This window comes from Columba livia, chromosome Z (assembly GCF_036013475.1).
Source record: "Columba livia isolate bColLiv1 breed racing homer chromosome Z, bColLiv1.pat.W.v2, whole genome shotgun sequence".
NCBI lineage: Eukaryota > Metazoa > Chordata > Aves > Columbiformes > Columbidae > Columba > Columba livia.
The window spans coordinates 83,145,674-83,167,110 of record NC_088642.1 but is presented as its reverse complement, the minus strand read 5'-3'; the positions used below and the strand labels follow the sequence as shown (position 1 = coordinate 83,167,110).

Below are 21,437 nucleotides of genomic sequence, written 5' to 3'. Positions count from 1 at the left end.
TATAGTAATTGTTTTAATTTAAACCTTAATTACTAACTATTAATTGGTTCTTAACATACGTTAAAATTTATATAATTATAACTAACCTTCAGCGTAGAGAAATTAAGATAATAGTATAAGAATGCAGAGACCTAATTTTGAAAGTTTGAAAGAGAAACGTATTTTAAATACGGAAAAGTTATTTTGGCTGCAGGGTCTAACAAGTTTTAAATGCATATATATTTTTAATAAATATTATTAGAAACCAGTATGCGCTTGTATGGAAAATCATCAAGCCAGGGTATATTGTCGACAGCTATATATAATGTAGCAGATGAAAATCACAAAGCCGTACATGAGTTTTCATGGCAGGGAGATGTAGCTCCTGATAACGAAGGCTTTAACTGATGCTGAAGGTGTTGTGTGTGTACTGGCAGATAATGTTTATGCCTGCATAGTTAATGAGTCAGTGCATATGTAGCTTTTACACTGGTGCATGTAAAATTTATGTGCATAGAGGTTTACATATGTGGTGCATAAACTCTCAGTGTTAGCAACTATTGTTGTATAAACTTGTAGCCAAAATGAATAAATACATTGGCTGAACATCAGCTGAAATTTAAATGTAAAACCTTCAAAATCATTAAAAATTAAACTTTCAAGGAAAAAAAGCACACGCAAGCCAATTTCGAAAACTTGAGAACAGTAGATACAATGGGTGATAAACATCTTGCGGGATGAGATTTTCTTTTTTTAATTTAATCTAATTGCTCCGGTGTGAGTTCAATGGTTCGTGTTGTGTCACTGGATGAGTTCAGAGGAAACTCTGGAATATTTCTGTTTGGAAACCTAAACTTTTGCAGAACGTGGAAACTGCAAACGGAAAACAAACTGCAATCTCCTGAAAAGCTAATTAATTTGTTCTACGCTTTCTCCCTGATGGCAAAGCAGTTATGCAACCAGTCTAATATTTCATGTGGATTTTTCAGGACATGTAATAACTGATCACCCTAATGAGGAATCTTGCAGCCCTTTTGAGTATTCTCTCTGTTTCTTTGATTAAAATCTTCATATACTTTGTTCAGGACACTTTAGAACTCTTACTAATGTAACAGTGAACTAAAGAATAATAGCCTTAAAGTTATTCAAGCACAAAAAAAATTTAAAAATGTGTAAAAAAATCCTTTTTGCCTCCTAGAACAAGGCAAACATGGTTCCATGAAAGAGATAACTGAGGTTGCTTTGTATCAGTTATAACTTTGGCAGACTACCAAATGTTAATTTGCTTTTAGCTAGTTGAGATTAAATGTAATTCCTTCCCTGAGCTGCCTTAAAGTAAGCAAGCATGAAAGCATTTTGAGAGTAATCTGTGAGGAACTGACATTTAAGGGAGTTAGCATTACATCTGCACTTTAAGGTTATTAATTTCATAGATAAATTAACCTCATTATTTTGTCTTTGTCTTGTATTTTGAAAGGACTCCATCAGCCAGAGAAATAGCAACCCAGGGCCAGCTGAAGCTGCTCTTGTCCCAGCCGTACTGTAATTTCAACTTGCTTTTGGAAACGTTGCTACATCACGATTGTCTCTTAGTGAAAATTTTACTGAGAAGTTCAGGTAGGTATTGATATTGTCAATCATTGCATTACTGAGAAACACAAATTTATAACTACTTAAATATTGAAGGAAGGCTGTCAGCTATTTTTCGTGGGCTATCAGTAGCCATTCAGCTATCCTTAGGGCACTTCTTGGATGGGTAAATGGGAATGTTTTGCAGTCCATCTGAGTATTCATAGTTTTAAAGCAGACTACAATTTGATAAAAATAAACTCCTGTTGTAAACGCAAAGGAGCCAAAAGGAATTTGAACTTAATAGACCTTTGATACCACAGCTGCTTCACACAGATTTTTAAGTGGATTGGTAGTCTGAAAGATCACTTTCAGAATTATGTTTCAACAGTGAAAAGCTTCTTAGAGGTTTTGTTTATTATATGTTTGTCACTGTAGGCATTCTAGAAGTACACTTATATGCTCCCTCATGTTAATGCTCTCATTAATGCCGCTATGAAAGTAGAATAAATAAAAGAGTGGTTCTACAAGGTTTTCTTTTCATTTTGCTAATACTGCGTTTGAAGCAACAAGCCTTATAATGTCTTTCCTTTTAATACCTTTTGGATCAAATGACCAGATTTTTGAAGAGTTAACAGTATAATCACCTGTTTGACGTAATTTTGCAGTAACAGTGAATGAGACTCTCCGTTTCTATCTTTCTTTAGCAAAAGAATTCTCCCCTCTTATCAAAAGAGCTATTAGGTCCACATAATATTAAATATAAATAATTTAGTTCTATCATTTTAAAGTGGTCTGACGTTCGTCAGGGGCACAACATTGCTTCCATTTCTGTCATGCATCTTATTGAGAGCTGTACTGCACCCACTTGCCTGTTCAAATACCTGTCATCTTTTACGAAGACTGGCTAATGTTTGATAAGGATCATGTTCTTACCCTAGTGTTATCCAGTATTGAATTTTACTAGCTGCTTAAATTATCACAGGTATTAAGTGACAGAATGTATTAATCTATTGACTGACCAACCTCTTGAGCCTCGGGGAAATATGTGCTAGTTTGAATTAGAAAATGTGCTATTTACACAGACTTTATTAAAGTAATTACAACACTGGTGTGAATAAACTTTTAGTTGAGATAAAGTTGAAACCCGCGATGATCCATATCTTCAAAATAAATTTCAATAGGATTAATTGTCTAATAATAAAATGATTGTATTCGTTATTCCTTCACCTGTACAGCAGCTGTCTGATGCTATAGAAGCTAGTGTGGTTTTTTTTTGAGCTGTTAGGTATTAGCACAAGGAAATTTGGACTAATAAGCTATACATTAGTACTAGCAGTAACAGTTTTGGATTCCTCTGTTCAGTACGATAAAAGGCTTACAGATTTATATATTCATTGATACTAAAATTTTGCAATGTATAATATTATGCATGAAAACAGATAAAAAGCTAAGTATACCATAGTTTTTGAGTGATTTACATGAGTGATAGAAAAACTCCCTTGTATTCAACTAGATGATAAGAATTTTTTTAATAAAAAAAAGCCTTATAATGTTTTACTTTATTTTACACTTGGTCTTTCCTTTTCCCTGTAAAAACCAGACCAGCAGGCAAATATTCTGTGTAATGAGGCGCTTATCTGTAGGTGTTTTTAGGTAACGATAACACTTTTTTGTATCGTGGGAATAATTTGGGGTACTTACCATAGGCATCACGCAAAAACATTTAATTTCATTGCATTCGCATTGTTTTCATATGGTTGTAGCATGGTAAGGGTCAGAAATAACGTATGTTCTCTGTCATAATAAGGAATGCTGTTGGGATTGGCAAAGTTGTTATCTCAGTAGAAAGAGTGTTTTGAGGGAATGCATATATGCATGATTCAGTGTTGCTAAATATAAGAACTTTGGCATATTTGTTGAAGCTATTGGAACTCCATATATGTACCTATAAGCTATCAGGACAGGGAGGTGATAAGATGTGGACTTTTGTCGCTTTTTTGTGCAATTTGATACAAGAAATGTACGTAAAAAGTAAAATGCTCCTCAAATATGAAGTTATCACATCAAAAATACAAAAGGCAATAAATCAAGAAACCCCAAACTGAACCATTTATTTGTCTCCAGCGAGTATGGCCACTGCGTAAAAGTCACCTTTGAAAAAACAATTAAAAAATTGAGTTTGCATATTAGACCTCTATAACTTAAACTACCAGTCTAAATAACCTAGATGTATTGAATTACAGCTAATTACAGTGTAATATAATCCCAGAGTTGTTTTCTATAGGTCCAACATTCAACAAATTTATTCTAAGGCATGTTCTTGAGTGAGTGAAGGGTCTGGGGCCTTTGCTGTGCCTTTGTGGGGGGAAATAAGAAAGGCAGATGAAACTCTGTTAATTTTCTGACAAAACAAATGGGTTTTCAATTTTCTTGATGGAATTTTTTATCAGAATTGCTTTATCATCCATAGATATGAAGCAGAAATGGATTATTTTGACAAGCAACAAATAAGAGAGGAATAAAGGAAGTGGCGCTTGCATAATATGAGTTACTGAATCCAGAAGGTGCTGATGTGAGAACAGGAAAGGTGAAAGTGAAATCTGAGAATTTCTAGCACACTAGGTCTAAATGCACAGCATGCCAGCAGAACCATGTCTGACTTCTCGTTTGAGACTCTTTATTTCCAGGAACCAGAAGTTATTATTTGCAAAAAAGCAATAGCTTTATTGAGTTGCATTGGCCCAACAGAGGACAAATACCAAAGGGAACCTCATCAGTCAACAGTCACCTCGCCGTTTATCAATAGCAGAAAAGAAAGAGGTGACTGAAGTTGTCAACAAGACCTTCAACCCATCATTGCGCCTCATAGATACTTTTCTTTAAGAAGAAGAGATGGTAGCACCAAGTTGATGACGTACAATAGAAAAAGCAATGTATTCTTTTAGAAAAACCCCTTTAATCATTACATTGGACACATGAGGCTACAGTTGTTACAGAGAGTTAATTTCATTTACTACAAACAACTTTAAAGTCAATAGTGGCATGTGGAGATAAACTGGAAGAAAACTGCTTTCACAGCAGGACGAGCCATTGGCAGTTTCACCAGATGTTTTTGGCTTGCACAATGCGTATTTGAGAGACTAATGGAAGAGGGTATTGTGCAGCCTGTGCAGTTAAACCTAGATGATATCTTGGTCCCCACTAAAACTTTGAAATAAGAACTGATAGAAACATTTGCACATATTCTGTGATAAGGCTGCAAGTCTGAAATTGGACCCGAAGAAATGTGAGATGCTTCAAAAAGAGGTAATTTACCTTGCATGCATAAGCAGAGTGGGGAAGGGAGGATTTCCAGTATCAGCCAACTCCCTAGACATTAATAGATACGAAGAGTTTTCTAAGACTGTGCTTTTATAAACCGTTTTCTGGCTAGAGAAATTACTCAGAAATATATTTGTAGAATGGAAACATTTTTTCTTCCTCTACTCCAATTCTTTGCCACTTGTGCAGCAGCTTTTTAACTGCCACAATGTATAGTGTAGCATTTCAAGGCAAATTTTAAGCAGCAATTACATTTTAATTAAATGTCATTAAGTTAATTAGTTTCAGACATTTAAAGGTAAATAGCACTGATTTTTCTTAAGTTACCCTAAAATAACAGTGAAAGGTTTTAACTTTACAAACTGACCTCACTTGGGAAGGTATTACAAAAGAAAGTGTGCATTCCCTAAATAAACTACCATCTCCATTAAAAATCCTAGGCGTTGGCTAAATCTGTATGGCAATTTAAAACTTTTATTTCAAGTACTTGAAGGTGATTATTTTTGTACTTCCTTCTAATAACTCCTTGGATTTAATAATTCTGAGGGACAATCTACCACACAACTGGAAAAACTAGCAAATGCGCTAGTCCCATAGTTTAACCACACACAATTTTTGGGAAATATAGTCTTGCAGGCTTTTCCACAAAACTTGGGGGTTAATTTGCAACGCTGTCCTCATTAGGAGAATACAAGCATGTCTCTAAGAGGAATTTATATGCTTGTGCAGATATGCTGCTCCAGATATCTGTGGATCATTTGGGATGAGATTGTGAGTGCAGACTCCAGAACCCCTGGAAGTGTTCTTAGCTTCGTCATGGTAGCAAACTGCACCATGGTAGCCCAACGTTGAAACATCAGAAAACTATCTTTAAAGTGGGATCTCCTCAAAATACCCATTTGACTAATAAAATTGTTAGATCCTGTACCAGTGTAACCAGCATGGTGAAATGGTGGACGTATTTACTGGCATGATGCACTTGTAGTTGTGAGATCAATAGCAAGGGGACCTTAATCAGATACCCTGTTCCTTTTGATGACTTTCTAGTGATAAGCTAAAGAAAACAGTAAACAGATTTTATGGATTTTCTGAAATATCAAACAGGAATTTCCATTTGGACTGTAAAAGAGCCCTGATGAAAATCACGTACCTCTTGACAAAGTTTGTGATAGTCTCTGTGGCTGTGTTATATGATCACACAGATAGCTTTTCAAAGACCTACTCATTTATGGTAAAGAAAACCTTTAGACTGAATGTGTTTTAAGAGGGTAACTTGTTCAAAATTGATCCCAATACATGTGGTAATATAAAGCAGGTAATGTGGCAACAGAAGTAAATTCATTATTACCTCATCGAATTTTGTCTAGCAGAATGGCATGATTTCCACGTGCTGTTTCATAAAATCAGTGATGGAGGGACTCTGATAGTAGTGATTTTTCCGTTTGGCCCAGGTGAGACAGATTTCACAGAAGCCATTAACCCAGAGATTCATTAATGGAAAAGCTTCTTCTCAGATAGTTCAAAGTAAAATGTTTGGGGAGGAAAATTTCTAAAGGGAGCTGAATGAGAGAAGTACTATGGGATTGGTGATCTATTAGTATATAGGCAAAAAAAGTAGTTTGCCATTATGTTAATAATTTATGGGCAGCTGATGTAAAGTTTTTTACAGTCTTTTTGTCTTGTTTTCAAGTTTTTTAGTTGTCACAAATTCAGGATTCATTGGATTCACAGGTTGCAGCCGATATGGGAGATATTACTATTTGGGGTTTACTAAATTGGAATGGGTAGGATTAAGATCCACATTTCATTCAAGATTGAAGCACTATGATTTAAAATTTCTTTTTGGAATTAAAAACCAGAATAATAGACTTTCTGCCAAAATGAAGTCATATTCAAAGTTACAATAGATTCTAGCTGTCAAGGCTGACTGGAGAATGATTGCATTGGAGAGGAGCACTCTATGAGAGACAAGTAAAATGATCTACCAGAACAGATAGAGAAAGAATAGGGAAACAAAAACGGTGACAGAAGAAGCACTGAGAACATAGCGCAAGGAAGCAAGTAGTGCAGACTGCCTGCTGAAAGATTTTGTTCTGTAAACAAATAAAATACATGCTTTTTGCATTCTTTACATTCTCATCAGCTGCTGTGATTTAAGCTATAAAGAAAGCAGAAGTTTTATGCTCGTGGCAAATAGAAGAACAACTTGCTCCATATTCACTTTCTCTACCTAAATGAAACAGCATGTAGAAATTTGAATTTTGGCTACATCTTTTGGTCAAAAAAGACAGCACAACTGTTTATAGCTTGTCTGTCTTGTTAGGATTCAATCGGGAAGAATTCTAGAGTCAATAACAGAAGATTTTCTAAACTGGGTAAGATCCATTTCATGGCTAAATTGGTTGCAGATAAGAGCTGGATGAGTGTGATAATGTCAGAAAGTTACTGGGAGGTATTTCTGTCAGTAAGAAAGAAATGTGGATAAATTACATTAGTGAGTCTGCCTCTTTTAAATGTTTTTTTTAGAAATACATGGTACTATCCCAAGAGGTTAAGTGCATTATTTTGTCATGGGAAGAGTGATTCATTGTGACTGGTTAAGGCATAGCTGTTACTCACTAGATAAATGATTTTATTATAAAAAGATTTATTAATAACATTAATAATATTTTTAATTTATTTTGGCATCCTCTGTGCATATGGAACATTGTGCTATATGGAGATAACACATAGTAGATTTTCTTCAACAAATACCTAAGATATAGATGGTATTAGTGTATGGATGTAAGTCACGCTAAAATGGAAAAGAAGCATCTCCTTTGAGCTTTCTATAGGATCTTCAGATTTCCTTCACAGATTAGCTTTTGATATATAAATGCAGTGAGTGGAAAAAAGATAAATATATGGAGGGAAGCATCAGTGGGCAGTAAGTATGATGCCTGTCTTATAAATACAGTTCTTATGTGATGATTAACAAGAAGGCTGCAATGGAGTTCAAACTAAGATGAATATTTAATGTTATGACAGGTGAGCTAATAAATGTTAAAGAAAATTTCTAAGGCAAGAGGAATCTACATGTCTTTCTGCAGATTCCTAATTCATAATATTTAGCCAGCTATACTGATCAAGTTGTTAAACCTTTCAGCCAGCTGACATTATCCATGCCAGTTCATCAGTCAGAAAAGTCAAGGATGTTGCATTTCAGTTGGAGCTTTGAAGGGTCAGATACTCTTATGATAAAGGCAACTATCTGCTTCAGGGTAAAAGAAGAAAAATCTGATGAAAGCATACTGATCTTGTGATGTTTAGCCTCTGAATGGCTCCCGAATGGATTCCTGAAGGTTTTGCTTAAAAGCACAAGACTTGTGTTATACACTGGTATCCTGGTTTTGTTTAAAACAAGACCAATTTTCTTGTAATGAATTTTCCTTTCAGCTAAATTCTCCTAGCTGCATTTATCTGAAGTTGGCTGCATGTTTTTCAGACAGTGTTATCTCTGGAGCTGATAACAGCAAGAACAGTGTGCAGAAAAGGCCCAGGTTTATACTTATTGCTGTGGCAGCCAAGCTCATTGATAAATTTTGGACGTCCCGCAAGTGGAATGATCATACTTGAAGGGAGGGGTGGACAGAACAAGTGACCAAAATTGACCAACTAGGTATTCCATGCCATCCACATCATATGCTGTATGAAACTGGGAGAACAGCAGGGTCTCGCTGTCTTTGTCCATGGCCAGAATCTGAAGAGGACCCTGCCTGTCCTGCCTGTGATCCTAGGCCTGGTTCCAGGTCCTGCGTCCATGAATCCAGTTCTGTTTTGCTGTGAAGTCCATCCCAGGAACCTGGGTGCCTGCATTATTTTATTATTCGCAGTAGTATTAGAGCATTTTTAACTTCCCAACTTGTCTCTCTCCCTTTTCCTCCTTTTCCCTTTCCTTAGTGGGGAGGGCAGGGGTTAACAGAGAGCATCTGCCATGGTTTATTGTTTCCCTGCAATAAACAGTGACAGATTTATTGTCACCCAACATGGGGCGAGTGAGCGGGGCTACGAGGGGCCTCTGGCAATCTGCCCGAACAGCATACCAGGTAGCACAAGCGAAAGAGCATTGGACTCTGGTTTGAACACTCGAGTTCTCATCACAGAATCACAGGCTGTTTGTGCTGCAGGAGCCCTGTGTATGCCCAGCCCCCCCTGCTCACGCAGGGTCACAGGCGGATCGCACAGGATCCCAGGGGTTGCAATGGCTCACAGAAGGAGACTCCACACCCGCTCTGGGCAGCCTGGGCCGGGCTCTGGCACCTCCCAGCAAACAAGTTTCTGCTCATTTTCATAGAATCATAGAATTGTTTCGTTTGGAAGAGACCCTCAGGATCATCGAGTCCAGCTATAACCTAAATCTAGCACTAAAGCATGTCCCTAAGAACCTCGTCTAAATGCCTTTTAAACCCCTCCAGGGCTGGTGACACCAGCACTGCCCTGGGCAGCCTGTTCCAACGCCCCACAGCCCTTTGGGGAAGAAATTGTTCCCCACATCCAACCTCAACCTCCCCTGGCGCAACTTGAGGCCGTTTCCTCTGCTCCTGGTGCTTGTTCCTGGGGAGCAGAGCCCGACCCCCCTGGCTCCAAGCTCCTTTCAGGCAGTTCAGAGGTCAGAAGGTCTCCCCTCAGCTCCTGTTCTCCAGCTGAACCCCCAGGTCCCTCAGCCGCTCCCATCACACTTGTGCTCCAGCCCCTCACCAGCTCCGTTCCCTCCTCTGCACTCTCTCTAATGTCTCTATGTCCTTCTGATGATGAGGGGCCCAGAACTGCCCCCAGGATTGGTGGTTTGTCCTCCCTGGGGCCCAGCACAGGGACGGTCACTGTCCTGGGCCTGCTGGCCACCCCAGTACTGGTACCAGCCAGGATCCTGTGGCCTCTTGGCCACCTGGGCACACGCTGGCTCATGTTCAGCTGCTGTCACCAACACCCCCAGGGCCTTTTCCAGCCGCTCTTCCCCAGCTGCAGCGTTCATGGGGTTGTGACCCCAGCGCAGGACCCGGCACTCGGCCTTGTTGAACCTCAGACAATTGGCCTCAGCCCATTGATCCAGCCGGTCCAGACCCCTCTGTACGGCCATCCCACCCTCCAGCACATCAACACTCCCACCCAGTTTGTTTTTACAGAAACTTTCACTTTTGCAAACTAGAAATTTGAATTACAAATATTTAATTGGTTCTGTCTCTGGTCATTTGTTACTATTGTTAACATCAAAAGTGTATTTCAGAAGTATGTGTGGACCCAAGGTCTTTAACATTAGCACAGGTCAAAACCATTGAGCCAGGTTCTTTCAAACAAAGGTTTAAAAACGTCATAATCCTTCAGCTGGCAGAATGTTTTGCAATGGTTGTGAAAAGCATTGAGAAATGCATGTTATGTAATAGCTTACGGCTCAAATCTATGGAAATCAATAGTTATCTTTGAAAACAGGTATCTGTATCTTAGCAGGGCTGAGATTCTGTTTTAAGGAACGGATTTCTTCTCGATTTCATCTTACAATGAAAAACAAAGCCAACTTATTTTGGGAACTATGCAGCTGCTGCTTTATTTTATGTAACTAAATAGAATTGTGTTATTTTACATGGGTAATATATCTGTTAGAGCAGTTAAGCAGTAATAATTTTTTTAATGTGGTTCTACAGAAGTAGTACAATTTACTTCTGATTAATATTTAGTAAACAAGCAAATTCCAATTATGTACTGAGTGCATTTTGAATTAATTAAGGAAATGCCATAGTTTGTAAACATGCTTGAGACTTTTTTTAATAGCTACATATAATTCAGGAAGACATTCAAATATCATTATGCAGAGGAAGACCAGATTTCAGTATCTGTAAGTATTATTATTGTTTGAAATATTATTCAGATACAGTTTGCAGTTTGTTTTTATTAATACTATCTATTACTGTGAACTTGAATTACTTGGAAATTACTGTAACCATGTTTGTGTTTATTTTGAAGGAAATGAAGTATTGAATCGTGATGAACAAAGGTCTATCTTGGAACAGATGAATAACAAACAGCCTAGTCTGATTGAAATGATCTTCACAGTGTTGTCTTATTGCACTTTATCACCCAAATCCCTTGGCATTGCTTTCGAGACCTACATGGAAAAAAAGCAGTTGTGGAATTCCTTATACAATATGACAGGTATTTAATTTATTAATAAGTATTTAACATCTGATGTTAGACCTTGTCAGTTTTCAGACATGTAGTGCATATTATCTGTACTTTAATAAACCAGATGAAACTATGGAAGCTTAATTGAAAATTATAGTTTAATCAAAGTGTTTCAAGCCATCAGGTCACCATAGCAGTGGTGAAAATTTGGAAGAAATCAGAGGTTATGGAGCATTGTGGTCAATCAGGATCCTGATTTCCTTGTCTGTCTTACCAGCGGGCTGGCAGAAGGTATTTTCTGTACCTCGCTTCCAATACAAGTTCTTTGTTTCTGTGGATTACATAGCTGCAGACATTGGCCGCTATTTAAATGTAAGAAATAATTAAAGAAGAGTGGAAAAAGAAAAGGAACATAGTCTGGTGGGCATATAGACTCTGCTGTCAACAGGGTCCTGATTTTCCACGGAGAGGGGGAGCTGCCCTCACAATTATAGCAACTAATGCTCCCCCTAAGGAAAATGGTATTGAACCAGAAAAGAGAGGTGTGGTTTAGATGCGTGATCTTGCACATGATGACTAAAATGCAGGAAAACTCAAAAGAAAGGAAGAAGATGGGGGTGTGCAAGAGGGGAGATACAAATATCACAAAAGCAAAAAAAGGTGGTGGTAAAAGTGCCCAGATATTCCCTAGAGACAAATAGCATCACGAAAAGTGGAAGCTTAAAGTGCAAGAGGAAGGAAAATACAGAAATATCACAGGGAAGCTTCCAGAAAGGCCCCACAAAGAGGAATTAAACTTAGATCAGCAAAATGTACAGACAAGCAACGTGGCGAGGAAAGGACCTGCCATGTCAAAAGACATCTCGGGTACGTCCTGCAGCACTCTGCCCGACAACTGCTGCGCCACTGCGATGGGGAAACTGCAATTCTCCGTGCTATTAAGAATGTGGAGAAGATTGATACTTGTCGTAATGTCAATAACGGTATTTAGGATGGTCTATTTTCAACATGCAGTCTCTGATAACATGCTATGTCTTTGTTGATGACTATTATTTGTATGCATTTTTCTTGCCAAAATGTTATTTTTCCCTTGCTGTTTTCTAGTGTAACGGTTTGGGTATCTAATAAACACAACCCCATTAATACTGTCAAGACAAGGAAGTGTAAAAAACTAGGTCTACCCATTCACCTTATCGATGTCTAACAAATAGTTAAATGTATTCCATATAAAAAGGAAGATGTCAGTCAGCTTAAATTAAATTTTTATAAATGCATTGATGGAAAAATGAGGATGAAGGAATTAAATTGATTTGTATTTTTTGTCAGTGCTGTATTAAGATGGTACAAGATGCTACGTTGTTTTGCTCTTTGATTTGTAACAGACCAATAGGTCTAAGTTACTGTGAATCATAATGGCTTTACTTTTCTTTCCCTAAGAATTCTGAAACACTTATTTCTGTAACAGATTTACACAAATTACCACACTAACTGAATATTTAATAATTCTTCCTTCTGAAGTTTCCAGTTGTGGTGAGTCGGAGCCAGAGGTCATCAGATGCTTGAAGTTGACTTTGATTAATTCAGTCAAGGGTATTGTGAAGCAGATAATTTCTTTGATGCATTCATGGGAGGCAGCAGAAAACTATGGAACGTACCAGCACAAGCAAATAGTTCCTGAAAGTTTACTGAAAACGGTTCCAAAGGAATGGAATTACACTCCTCGGGAAATGAAGAGGAAAGAATCTGGGAAATGTGGGTGAAATTTGTACCTTTTTGTAAATTCGTCATGAAAGCTTGTTACCCCCTTATTAGGTACATATCAAAAGTGAACAATTGGAGTTCGTGAGTGTTGCAGTTTGAGATTTAACAAAACAATTCCCAAATGTCCTGTGGGGTTCTTTTTGAAGTACATACTTAGCGTTAAAATTCAACTATTCTTTCTCGAGGCTTACGCCCATGCACACACAAACAAGCTTTTAAAAATAATCAGTATTGTATTACTGATAATAATAGTACTGAACATGTTTTTAGCATCTGGCAGCAATAAGGTGCGATTCGGGGCAGAGTAAAGCACAGTGTCTGTGCTCTTGTAGTAAGGGCTGTAACCAGTTCTTCTCTTAGTTTTCACCTTTTCAGTCAGGACTGTTTAAATTTGGATACACAATGTTGACTGAAATGATAACAACTTGTTCACCCCAGCTTTGCCACACAGCAATTTAGTTTCGAATAGCTACCGCTTGGTTGTTGAAACAGTTCCTGAAGAAAGAGAAATAATTAATATACATAGTAGGAGATATTTTGAAGGTGATTAGATGTAAAGTTGATCTGTGGTATATACTTCCATAAATTACTGTGCCTAAAGCCTCTGTTATTTGAAAAGGCTAACGCCTGGAAACATTTCACCATAAATTTATTGCCACCAAAATCTTACCTGATTATTTGCAATACTACAGCATCACTAGTATATTCTGGCATGAATTTTTGATTGTGGGCAAGCCAGGCCATCAGTCTGGTCTTTCTTTACATGTATTTTGCATTCAGCATCTCGAGGCACATTTGTGCACTGTCACTTCAGTCCCACTTCAGTCTAGAACTTGGGTGGCAGCTTTAGGCTATCACTAAGCCTGAACTGATAAGGTTGTGTGAGAGGTAAGACTCAGACATAGTGACAGATTAAATTGGTTATCTGACACCTAGGACAGAGCTGGCTTAAAACAAAACCCAACCAAACAAACACAGGAGTTGAGAATACAAATGCAATGGGTCCAGGGTTTTCTTGGTTCGTTTGGGTTTTGTTTTGGCTTAGTTTTTTTCAAATCTTGACTTGACTCTGTGTTGTGGGTCACATTTTGGTATATTTTTTTCACTTTAGATATGTCTTGGTCTTCGAGCAGCATATTTTCTGTAGTTATTTCCATACCTACTTTTAATATCAGGAATACTTAAAATACTGTACTTTATGTAAAGTTGATAAACTGAAGTTTTGTAGGTTTGAACATAGAAGGGGATTGATAGAAAACTAAACATTATAAATGTATGTAATATCCTGAGATACCTAGTGCAATATTGCACTCCTGAAGTTGAAAAAATATTACACTGCAATCCTGAAGACAACTTTTTTACCATTGTTGTCTTTTTTTTGTTTATTCCATAGAAACTGTGCACAGCAGGACTAATTGGTAAGAGGGTCGCAGTCTGAATCCACATTTTCTAGGTTCTCTGTTTTTAATTCATTTTATTGTTTAGATTTTGTGGGACTTACGTGGAGGAAGCAGAACTGAATTCAAACTAGAGTGACGAGTACTTGAGCTTTTTCCCAATTTTCAGTACAAAAGAAAGTTAGAAATTATCATACAACATTCAGAAGCATGCTGCAGTAGAACTAGAATGTTAATGTTAATCATATCTTCTTTTCTTTCTTTTTTTAAGGCTTCACGAGGCTTGCAGCTCAGGCGGTATCTATTGTAATCAGCAAGTTACCTACAGTGATTGCATGTTTGCCTCCCCCAATTAAGTACTTCTTTTTTCTGGCTGAGAGAAAAATGTCAAGAAACTTTGCTGAATTGAGGAAAGCTGGTCTGCTTGTCTGGAACTTGATTGTAATTATATGTCGGATATTTGAGGATGGAAATACTGCAGAACTTTTAACAGGTGCAACACTTGACAGATGGAGCAAAGAAAAACTCAGTTTAGTTCGTGTGTGCTTAGAAAGTATTATGGGAAAACAGAAAAGTGGTCCTAAGCAAGTGACCCAGAAGGTTATACAAAGCATTGAACAGCAAAGACCAAACTGGATTGAAAGCCAGTTGCTGAAGGCAAGAAAATTGAGCACAGACTGGTAAGAACGTAGTATTTATCAAATGCCGTTGTTTGTTCTTCATTTTACTGGATTATTGGCATGTTTGTGGCTATTGTTCAGTTTTAACAATAACAGATGAACAGTGATCTTATATGAAATGTATTAGTTCTTAATATTGCTGGCTTTATAGCATGTTTTTGCAACTTAATTGCGTTGTTGAAGCTAAACCGTGGTTCTTTCATCGGAACCGTGTCTTCATACTACTTACATTTCATATTTGTGGACAATTTAGTGGGTGTATCTTTCAGAATTTGAACAGGTACACTGACCAGAAGGCACCACGGTATATTTATAAATTAATTTTGCTGTGCTGATTAAATGAAGAGGGACTACAAAAAGCCTTCAGTGTTCATCTGTGATTAAAAAGTGAGCATACTTCATTTTAAAACACAGCAAACCCGGAGGGCAAGTAGGATATATCAAAACAAGACAAGGAGAGTACCCTGCTGTGCCTTTCTCAGGAAATATCAACCTTCCCTGCAGATCTGACATTAGGGTCCAATTGTTTTAAATCCTTGTAATGATTTTTCAAGGAGGTTTGTACGCGTTAGTGTGTCTGTAGTTTAGTCTCTTTTACTGGTGAAGTCATGTACCATTTGGTAAAAATACTATTAATTATCTTTCCAGTGTTGGAGTTATTGGAGTTACAGGGCTTACTGAATTTAATCATTGACTACTGAAAGTAATATGACTTTTTTCTGATGAATATTCTTGAAGATTGTGGTCATTGCTATCCTGACAGTAATTGCCCATATAAACAAAGGATATAGCGGTTGTATGTCGGAATTGCTGATAGAGCGAACAGACATTCATGCAGCGTTTCAAGGGACAGTACCTGTGTCTACAAATAGTCAGTTAACGTGAGCAGTGCTGAGCAGTAATAGTGTCACACGAATGCTCATTGACATTGACCTTTGTAATCTTTACATTTCCATTTAATACTAATTTACAAGCTCTAATCCAGCGATTAAAAGATTGAAGCCAGATGCCGGTGGCTGAAGAGTCATTGAATAAAAAACCCATAATGATAATGTGTAAATTGATACTTAAACAGAATGGTTCCATAATACGATTTCTCGTGTCACTGAGAGAATAGGTATTGCTTAAATAATACTAATGCAGGTTAAGACAATACTGTGGATAATCTCCAAAAACTAAAACTTTAGTGTTGACACTTCTTCTTAAGCTGAACATTTTAAATTTGTATACTCTATTTTCTTTTCTAACATACTGCAAAAATGCTGTGTTACCCATCAGGTACTGTGGGAAATAAGGGTGGAAGAGTGTTTTCTGTATGTGTATAGCATCAACCAAAATGAGAACTAGTTTGTGACCAGGACTCCTAATTTTAAGCTTTAGAAACTGAGGAATGCATTGTCTGCTCTCCAAATGAGCAGTTACACATTGCAGTTATGAAACTGAGTCCCCTGGCTTTGTGGGATTTCTGCAATAAAAGTCAAGCATAGATGTTATTTTTCCATTTTATAGTGAAAAATAATGAGTAAATGGAAAAAAACCCCACCAAAATCTAGTTAATAAATAGCTGAGATGTGCAATGTAGAGATACATATTGTTGTAAATGCAAACTGTAAAACTAATATATTAAAGCTCATATATCAATTAAACTAAGTAATTGTCACATAATCATTAAACTAAAAGCAGCTCTTTCAAGAGGAGACTTGTGCTGTGTCATTTGTTTGAAATAGGAATGTTTACATTTGAAAACCTAAGTTTCTGTAAAATTATGTTCTGTTTAACATTTTCATAATTATTTTGTGAGTAAATGTATGAACGTGCATTTATGTATGTATGTATGTATACATACACCAAATGTTTATGTATTTTTAATAGATACAGCGTGTGGAAGAAAATAAAAACCATAAATTTATTTGGGATTCGCCTACAGTTGTGAAAACATCTTTAAAGTGCACTGGATTCTTATAAGCTAATGCCTTGCTTGATTTTGTGTTAGTGTTATCAGTACTGCTAGCTACATAAACAGTCTAAATATTATGTAAGTTCTTCCACCACGGCGTAGAAATTTAACTTAGTTTTTTGCAAAAATTAAGAGAAAAAAAAGGAGAATCTTCAGCGAAAGGCTCGGGGAGTGGCAGTTGTATGCATTGCCTGTCTAGTGTGCCGCCTGCAAGCATTGCTATTCATTAAAATAACCTTCACTTTATAGTAGCACCAAAGCCGTAAACAGTCACGTTGGATTCTGAAGAACACGCGTCCCGGGAAGAAAAGCAACGTCTGCCTTTGCAAAGTAATTTGTCGAGCTGAAGATTATTGTTTCCCATCATGGTGACCCTGCCGTGGCTGGCTGGGCGCGTACGCAGATGAAGATGAATGCAGTTATTCCTTGGCTGAGGTCTGCCTCTTTCAGGGCACATTCTTCCTAATGACATGATTGATAGGCAGTCCCAAATCCGGAGAGGAACTCATTAATCATCGCGCCGACTGAATCCAATCATCTGCTTCACCTGCGCAGTGACGGACGGGGAAGGAGACAATTTGGGCGCTGACACTGATACACTCATTGCCAGAGGTCCTCAACTTCTACAATGCCACAAGTTCCACAAGAAGTTGAGGCCGCGTCCACACGTGTCATTGAAAGATCAGCCTTAAGCGTGCTTTAATTTTAGAGATCGATTCCTTTGAAGCTTTTCTGTAAAATACACCATAATAACAGAGTATCGCTTACTTCCATTCAGCAAAGAACAAAATTACAGTTTATATTCCGAAACTATTTGCTCTGCGGGACATTCTGAAGCTGCATGTGGAAGCAATATCAGCTTTAATGTCCAGCAGCTGTGAAGCGTTTAAGCCAGCCCGCAGGTCAAACAGCAGCTTTGAGCAGAACTAACTTCCTAATCACGGCACACGCTCAACAGTAAACCACGGCTTACAGCTGACCATACCAAAGTATTTGTTGTTTTGTTTTCTTTGTAATTCTATAATAATAAAATACTTGTTTGTTTGCGTTTTTTAATTCGGAGTGCTTCTTTGGTAGATTTTAAATTAAGCCAAAAATGACTATAGAAGGGGTAATATATTCTCTTGGTCTTTCAACTTCTTGACGTGTCTGCGTCAAGGTACCAACATATATGCGTGCTGCAGCTCTAGTATATGAGGAAAGCATTAGTTTCAGTATATCTTTAACGCTTTGTCAATGTGCAATACTAAGCAAGTATAGAGCTGGTAACCTACATTTGTATGCAGAGAGAGCAATCTTAACAGTGGTCACAGTTTTGAACGCACATTTTTCAAGTCATTTGAGCTTGTGACCTTCAGATTTTTCTGTAGCAGCTTCACACAAATACTTCTAAGAAGAAAAAACAAGGAACAGCACAAGGCAAAAAGTGCAACAGGTGGGAAGTAGGTACGTTTGAAATGGTTACCGCCATACCAGTGGGAAGAAAAAGACTTCAATTTAAAACTTCTAACCTATACTTAGAGTAATGGCTACCTTTCTGACATGTTAATTAGGCTTTAATATGTGCAGCGACAGGCAAAGAAAAATGTACAAAAGATCAAATTCAAATGCCACTTCTAGTAGCAAAGATACTTCTCTAGTGGAAAAGAAGTAAAAAATATTTGCTCCTTGCATGTCTTTGGAGTGAAAAATGTTTCATGTTTTCGTCTTTTAGATGAGAACCATTAAAACGTGTATAGTAAAAAAAAGTTATTTAGCATTTAGTGCGTATTTGTGTAAAGCTTCAGAGATGTGTATCCAGCAACATTTGTTTTGTTCAGGCGAAGCGTTCATAGGGTTTCTTAACATGTATTTTTATCCGACTGTGCATCAGTACTCTGATTTTCAGAAAATCAACTTGATTTGATCCATGTCTCTTCTGTTTTCCAGCGCCTCAGTCACAGTGGAAGGCGCAACGCTAGAGGAAGGAGGTATTGCGCTTGGATTCACCGAGCAGAAAATAAACATGATGGTCCTGGATATCTGCCACAAACCAGGTGGCAGCGAGTACCTGAGGCAAATTTATCACATCATCCGGCTCAATGAGGTAGGGAAACGGCCTTTTTACCGAGCAATTAGGTGTGTACTGGCCTGAGGCAGCGTCTGCTGGCAGCTAAGGGTTAGTCAAGGAGGTGATAATGCTTCTTAAAGTCAATATGAAATCCTATATTGTATTGTAATGGAACCCATTCAGTTTAGGCTTTTCTGCATTTGTACAGAAAGGATTACTTTATGGGAAACAATGTAGATTTTATTTATGTACTTAAACAGTAGTATGGCTCATAAACTTCCTTCAGATTCGTATTGTAGACCATAGATACATTTTTAAGGAATACAGTTTTAAGGATACAGTTAAAACAAAAATATATATATATATAAAATAAATCATCAGGGTTACTGAAGAATTGTCTGTTACAGGAGGTAAAATTAAATGCAGTAAATCAGTTCCTCTGATTTAAAAAACAAAATAAAGCAACACCCCCTTTGTCTGTACTGAGGAAATAAATGCATCCACATGAAAACCCTACTTAATATACATAACTCTGTTAAAGTGCTTTCAAAATTACAGTAACCAAATTCAGATTTGTTTGCTGCACATGGAATTTGGGCGATGTGAAAGAATTACCTCATTATTTCTTAGGCTGTATGAAATTGCCCCGAGTTATCAAAAGCGTTCTGATTTCATACACCGAAATAAACACAGATTTGCTAAAATTGTGTGATAACACAGATCCGCACAGCTTAATTAAGAAAGTTCTCTTTATTAGCTTTAATTACTAAATTGCTGTTCCTTGCGGTGATCTTAACAGCACCTGTTTATTCATTCAAGTGTACGGAGGTGTTTATAATGAAATGCAAAATAGGGCAAATATACGCACAGGCCAAGTTTTTCCTTTTGAAACAAACTGATGGCAGAAAATGAATCAGGCAGCTATGTCTGTATGAAGGCAACAGAGAGCAGCTCGGTACTGGCACTGTTCTTCTGAAAATCAACTGTTTAGTTCCTAAGTACAGGCTTAGAAGCAACCTTTATGCATCTACATTTGGAAGCTTTAGAAGCAATGTACATAGGGATGGCAACCTAATATTAATACAATACAGAATCTTTTCAAGTTTCATCTCAAACAATTAAATGGTTCAGGAACTGAAGTGAAAATTATTACTGTAATACAGCTCAAACAAAACCTTTTCACCCGGAGCACATTCAGGATTACTCTGAGTATAATGGAGTGAGGGAAAGATGATGAGCAAGACCTCCAAAAATAGTGTAAAATCCAGTAGTTAGGGCAGTCACCAAGGGGACGGGATACGCAGGCTCAAGTCTTTATTCTGCCTGGTTTAGACCAGGGATTTGAATCTGCATCTCCCACATCCCACCAAACTCCCCAAGCCACTGGACCATTATCTACCAGCATGGAACTCTGTCCCTTTTCCCCATCGGAGTTGTTTCACCTTGTAGATGTTGCTGTAAAAATCCATTCTGTAGTTCCTAGGGTCAGAAATAGAATAATACTCTAGCTGAAGGGGTGGGATGCCCACCTCGGGTTCTGGAGACCCTGATCGCAGATTCAGCTCCTATGAGCATTTGGTTATTTATACAAAGTGGAGCAGCTCCAACAGGAGGTAAGAGGCTGAGAAAATTGTGTGGAAGAGGGGCTTTAGCCTGGCTTCCCGCATCCCAGGTGTCTCTCCTTGAATTTCTGTAGCTAGTAAGAGCTTTGTTAAATATAGAACATCCCTCAGCGGGAAAAACTGTCGTTTTTTTTTAAAAAAAAAGCTCAAAAGCTCAAAAAAAAAAAGAAAAAATAAATCCTGACCAGCTTGGCTCACAGAGGGACTTAACCATGTTACTTCAAATTGCCTTTGAAACCATTTGAAAACATTTTAATGCTTAGCGTGGTGCTATGATAATGCATTTTTCAATATTATATTTCATAATTTCAATTGTGTTTAACATGCCCGACTACCAAGAAATAGACTTGATTATCCGTTCAAAGGTCCATCCTTTTGTTTAGAGACTCCTTGGACTATCAAGGGATCGTGTTCTTAAAATTAGTTTGGAGATCTTTATGCTACACTGCTTAAGAATTGCATGTGACTAGAGAACAAAATGATGAGGCAGAAAATTGTTGTTCTCACTGATTTTCCTTGGAAAAGCAAAGGAAAAGGCATATAGATTCCTGGAAGCTGCATTTGGAAATATAGCTATGTTGTTACAAAGATCTATACTAGGTTCTGTACAACTCAGTCTACAGTCCTTCACATACTTATCAAAAAGAATAATCATTTTTAAAAGCATTTTTGACTAATAGCTGCCAAAGATAAACCAACACTCCTGCGTTGTCAGGCTCAATAGTATTTTGTCTACTTGGTTTCCTGCCCAGTCATTGGGAGTGAGGATATAGCTCACACGTTTACAAACGTGATTTCGTTTCTGTTTTCACGTTTTTGAAACGTGACTTTTTCAGGCTCTACAAGACTATAATAAAGAGTTCATTTACTGTTGTTGAATAAGTCTCTTTGTCGAAACATAAATCCACAGTATTCCAAAGGCAGGGAGGTGCCTGTGCTGGG

General features: G+C 37.6%; 1 protein-coding gene across 2 annotated transcripts in view; it reads left to right on the top strand.

The window, feature by feature from the left end:
• Positions 1-21,437, top strand: part of KIAA0825 (KIAA0825 ortholog) — a 244,823-nt gene that overhangs the window by 102,045 nt on the left and 121,341 nt on the right. For both annotated transcript variants that reach the window (XR_010469181.1, XM_065046958.1), the window contains exons 14-18: positions 1,457-1,596; positions 10,870-11,058; positions 12,547-12,780; positions 14,458-14,866; positions 18,753-18,909. Coding sequence is in view for 1 of the 2 variants with exons in the window: in XM_065046958.1 (XP_064903030.1) it covers positions 1,457-1,596; positions 10,870-11,058; positions 12,547-12,780; positions 14,458-14,866; positions 18,753-18,909 (1,129 nt within the window). In the remaining variant the exon portion in view is untranslated. The remainder of the gene's footprint in view (positions 1-1,456; positions 1,597-10,869; positions 11,059-12,546; positions 12,781-14,457; positions 14,867-18,752; positions 18,910-21,437) is intronic.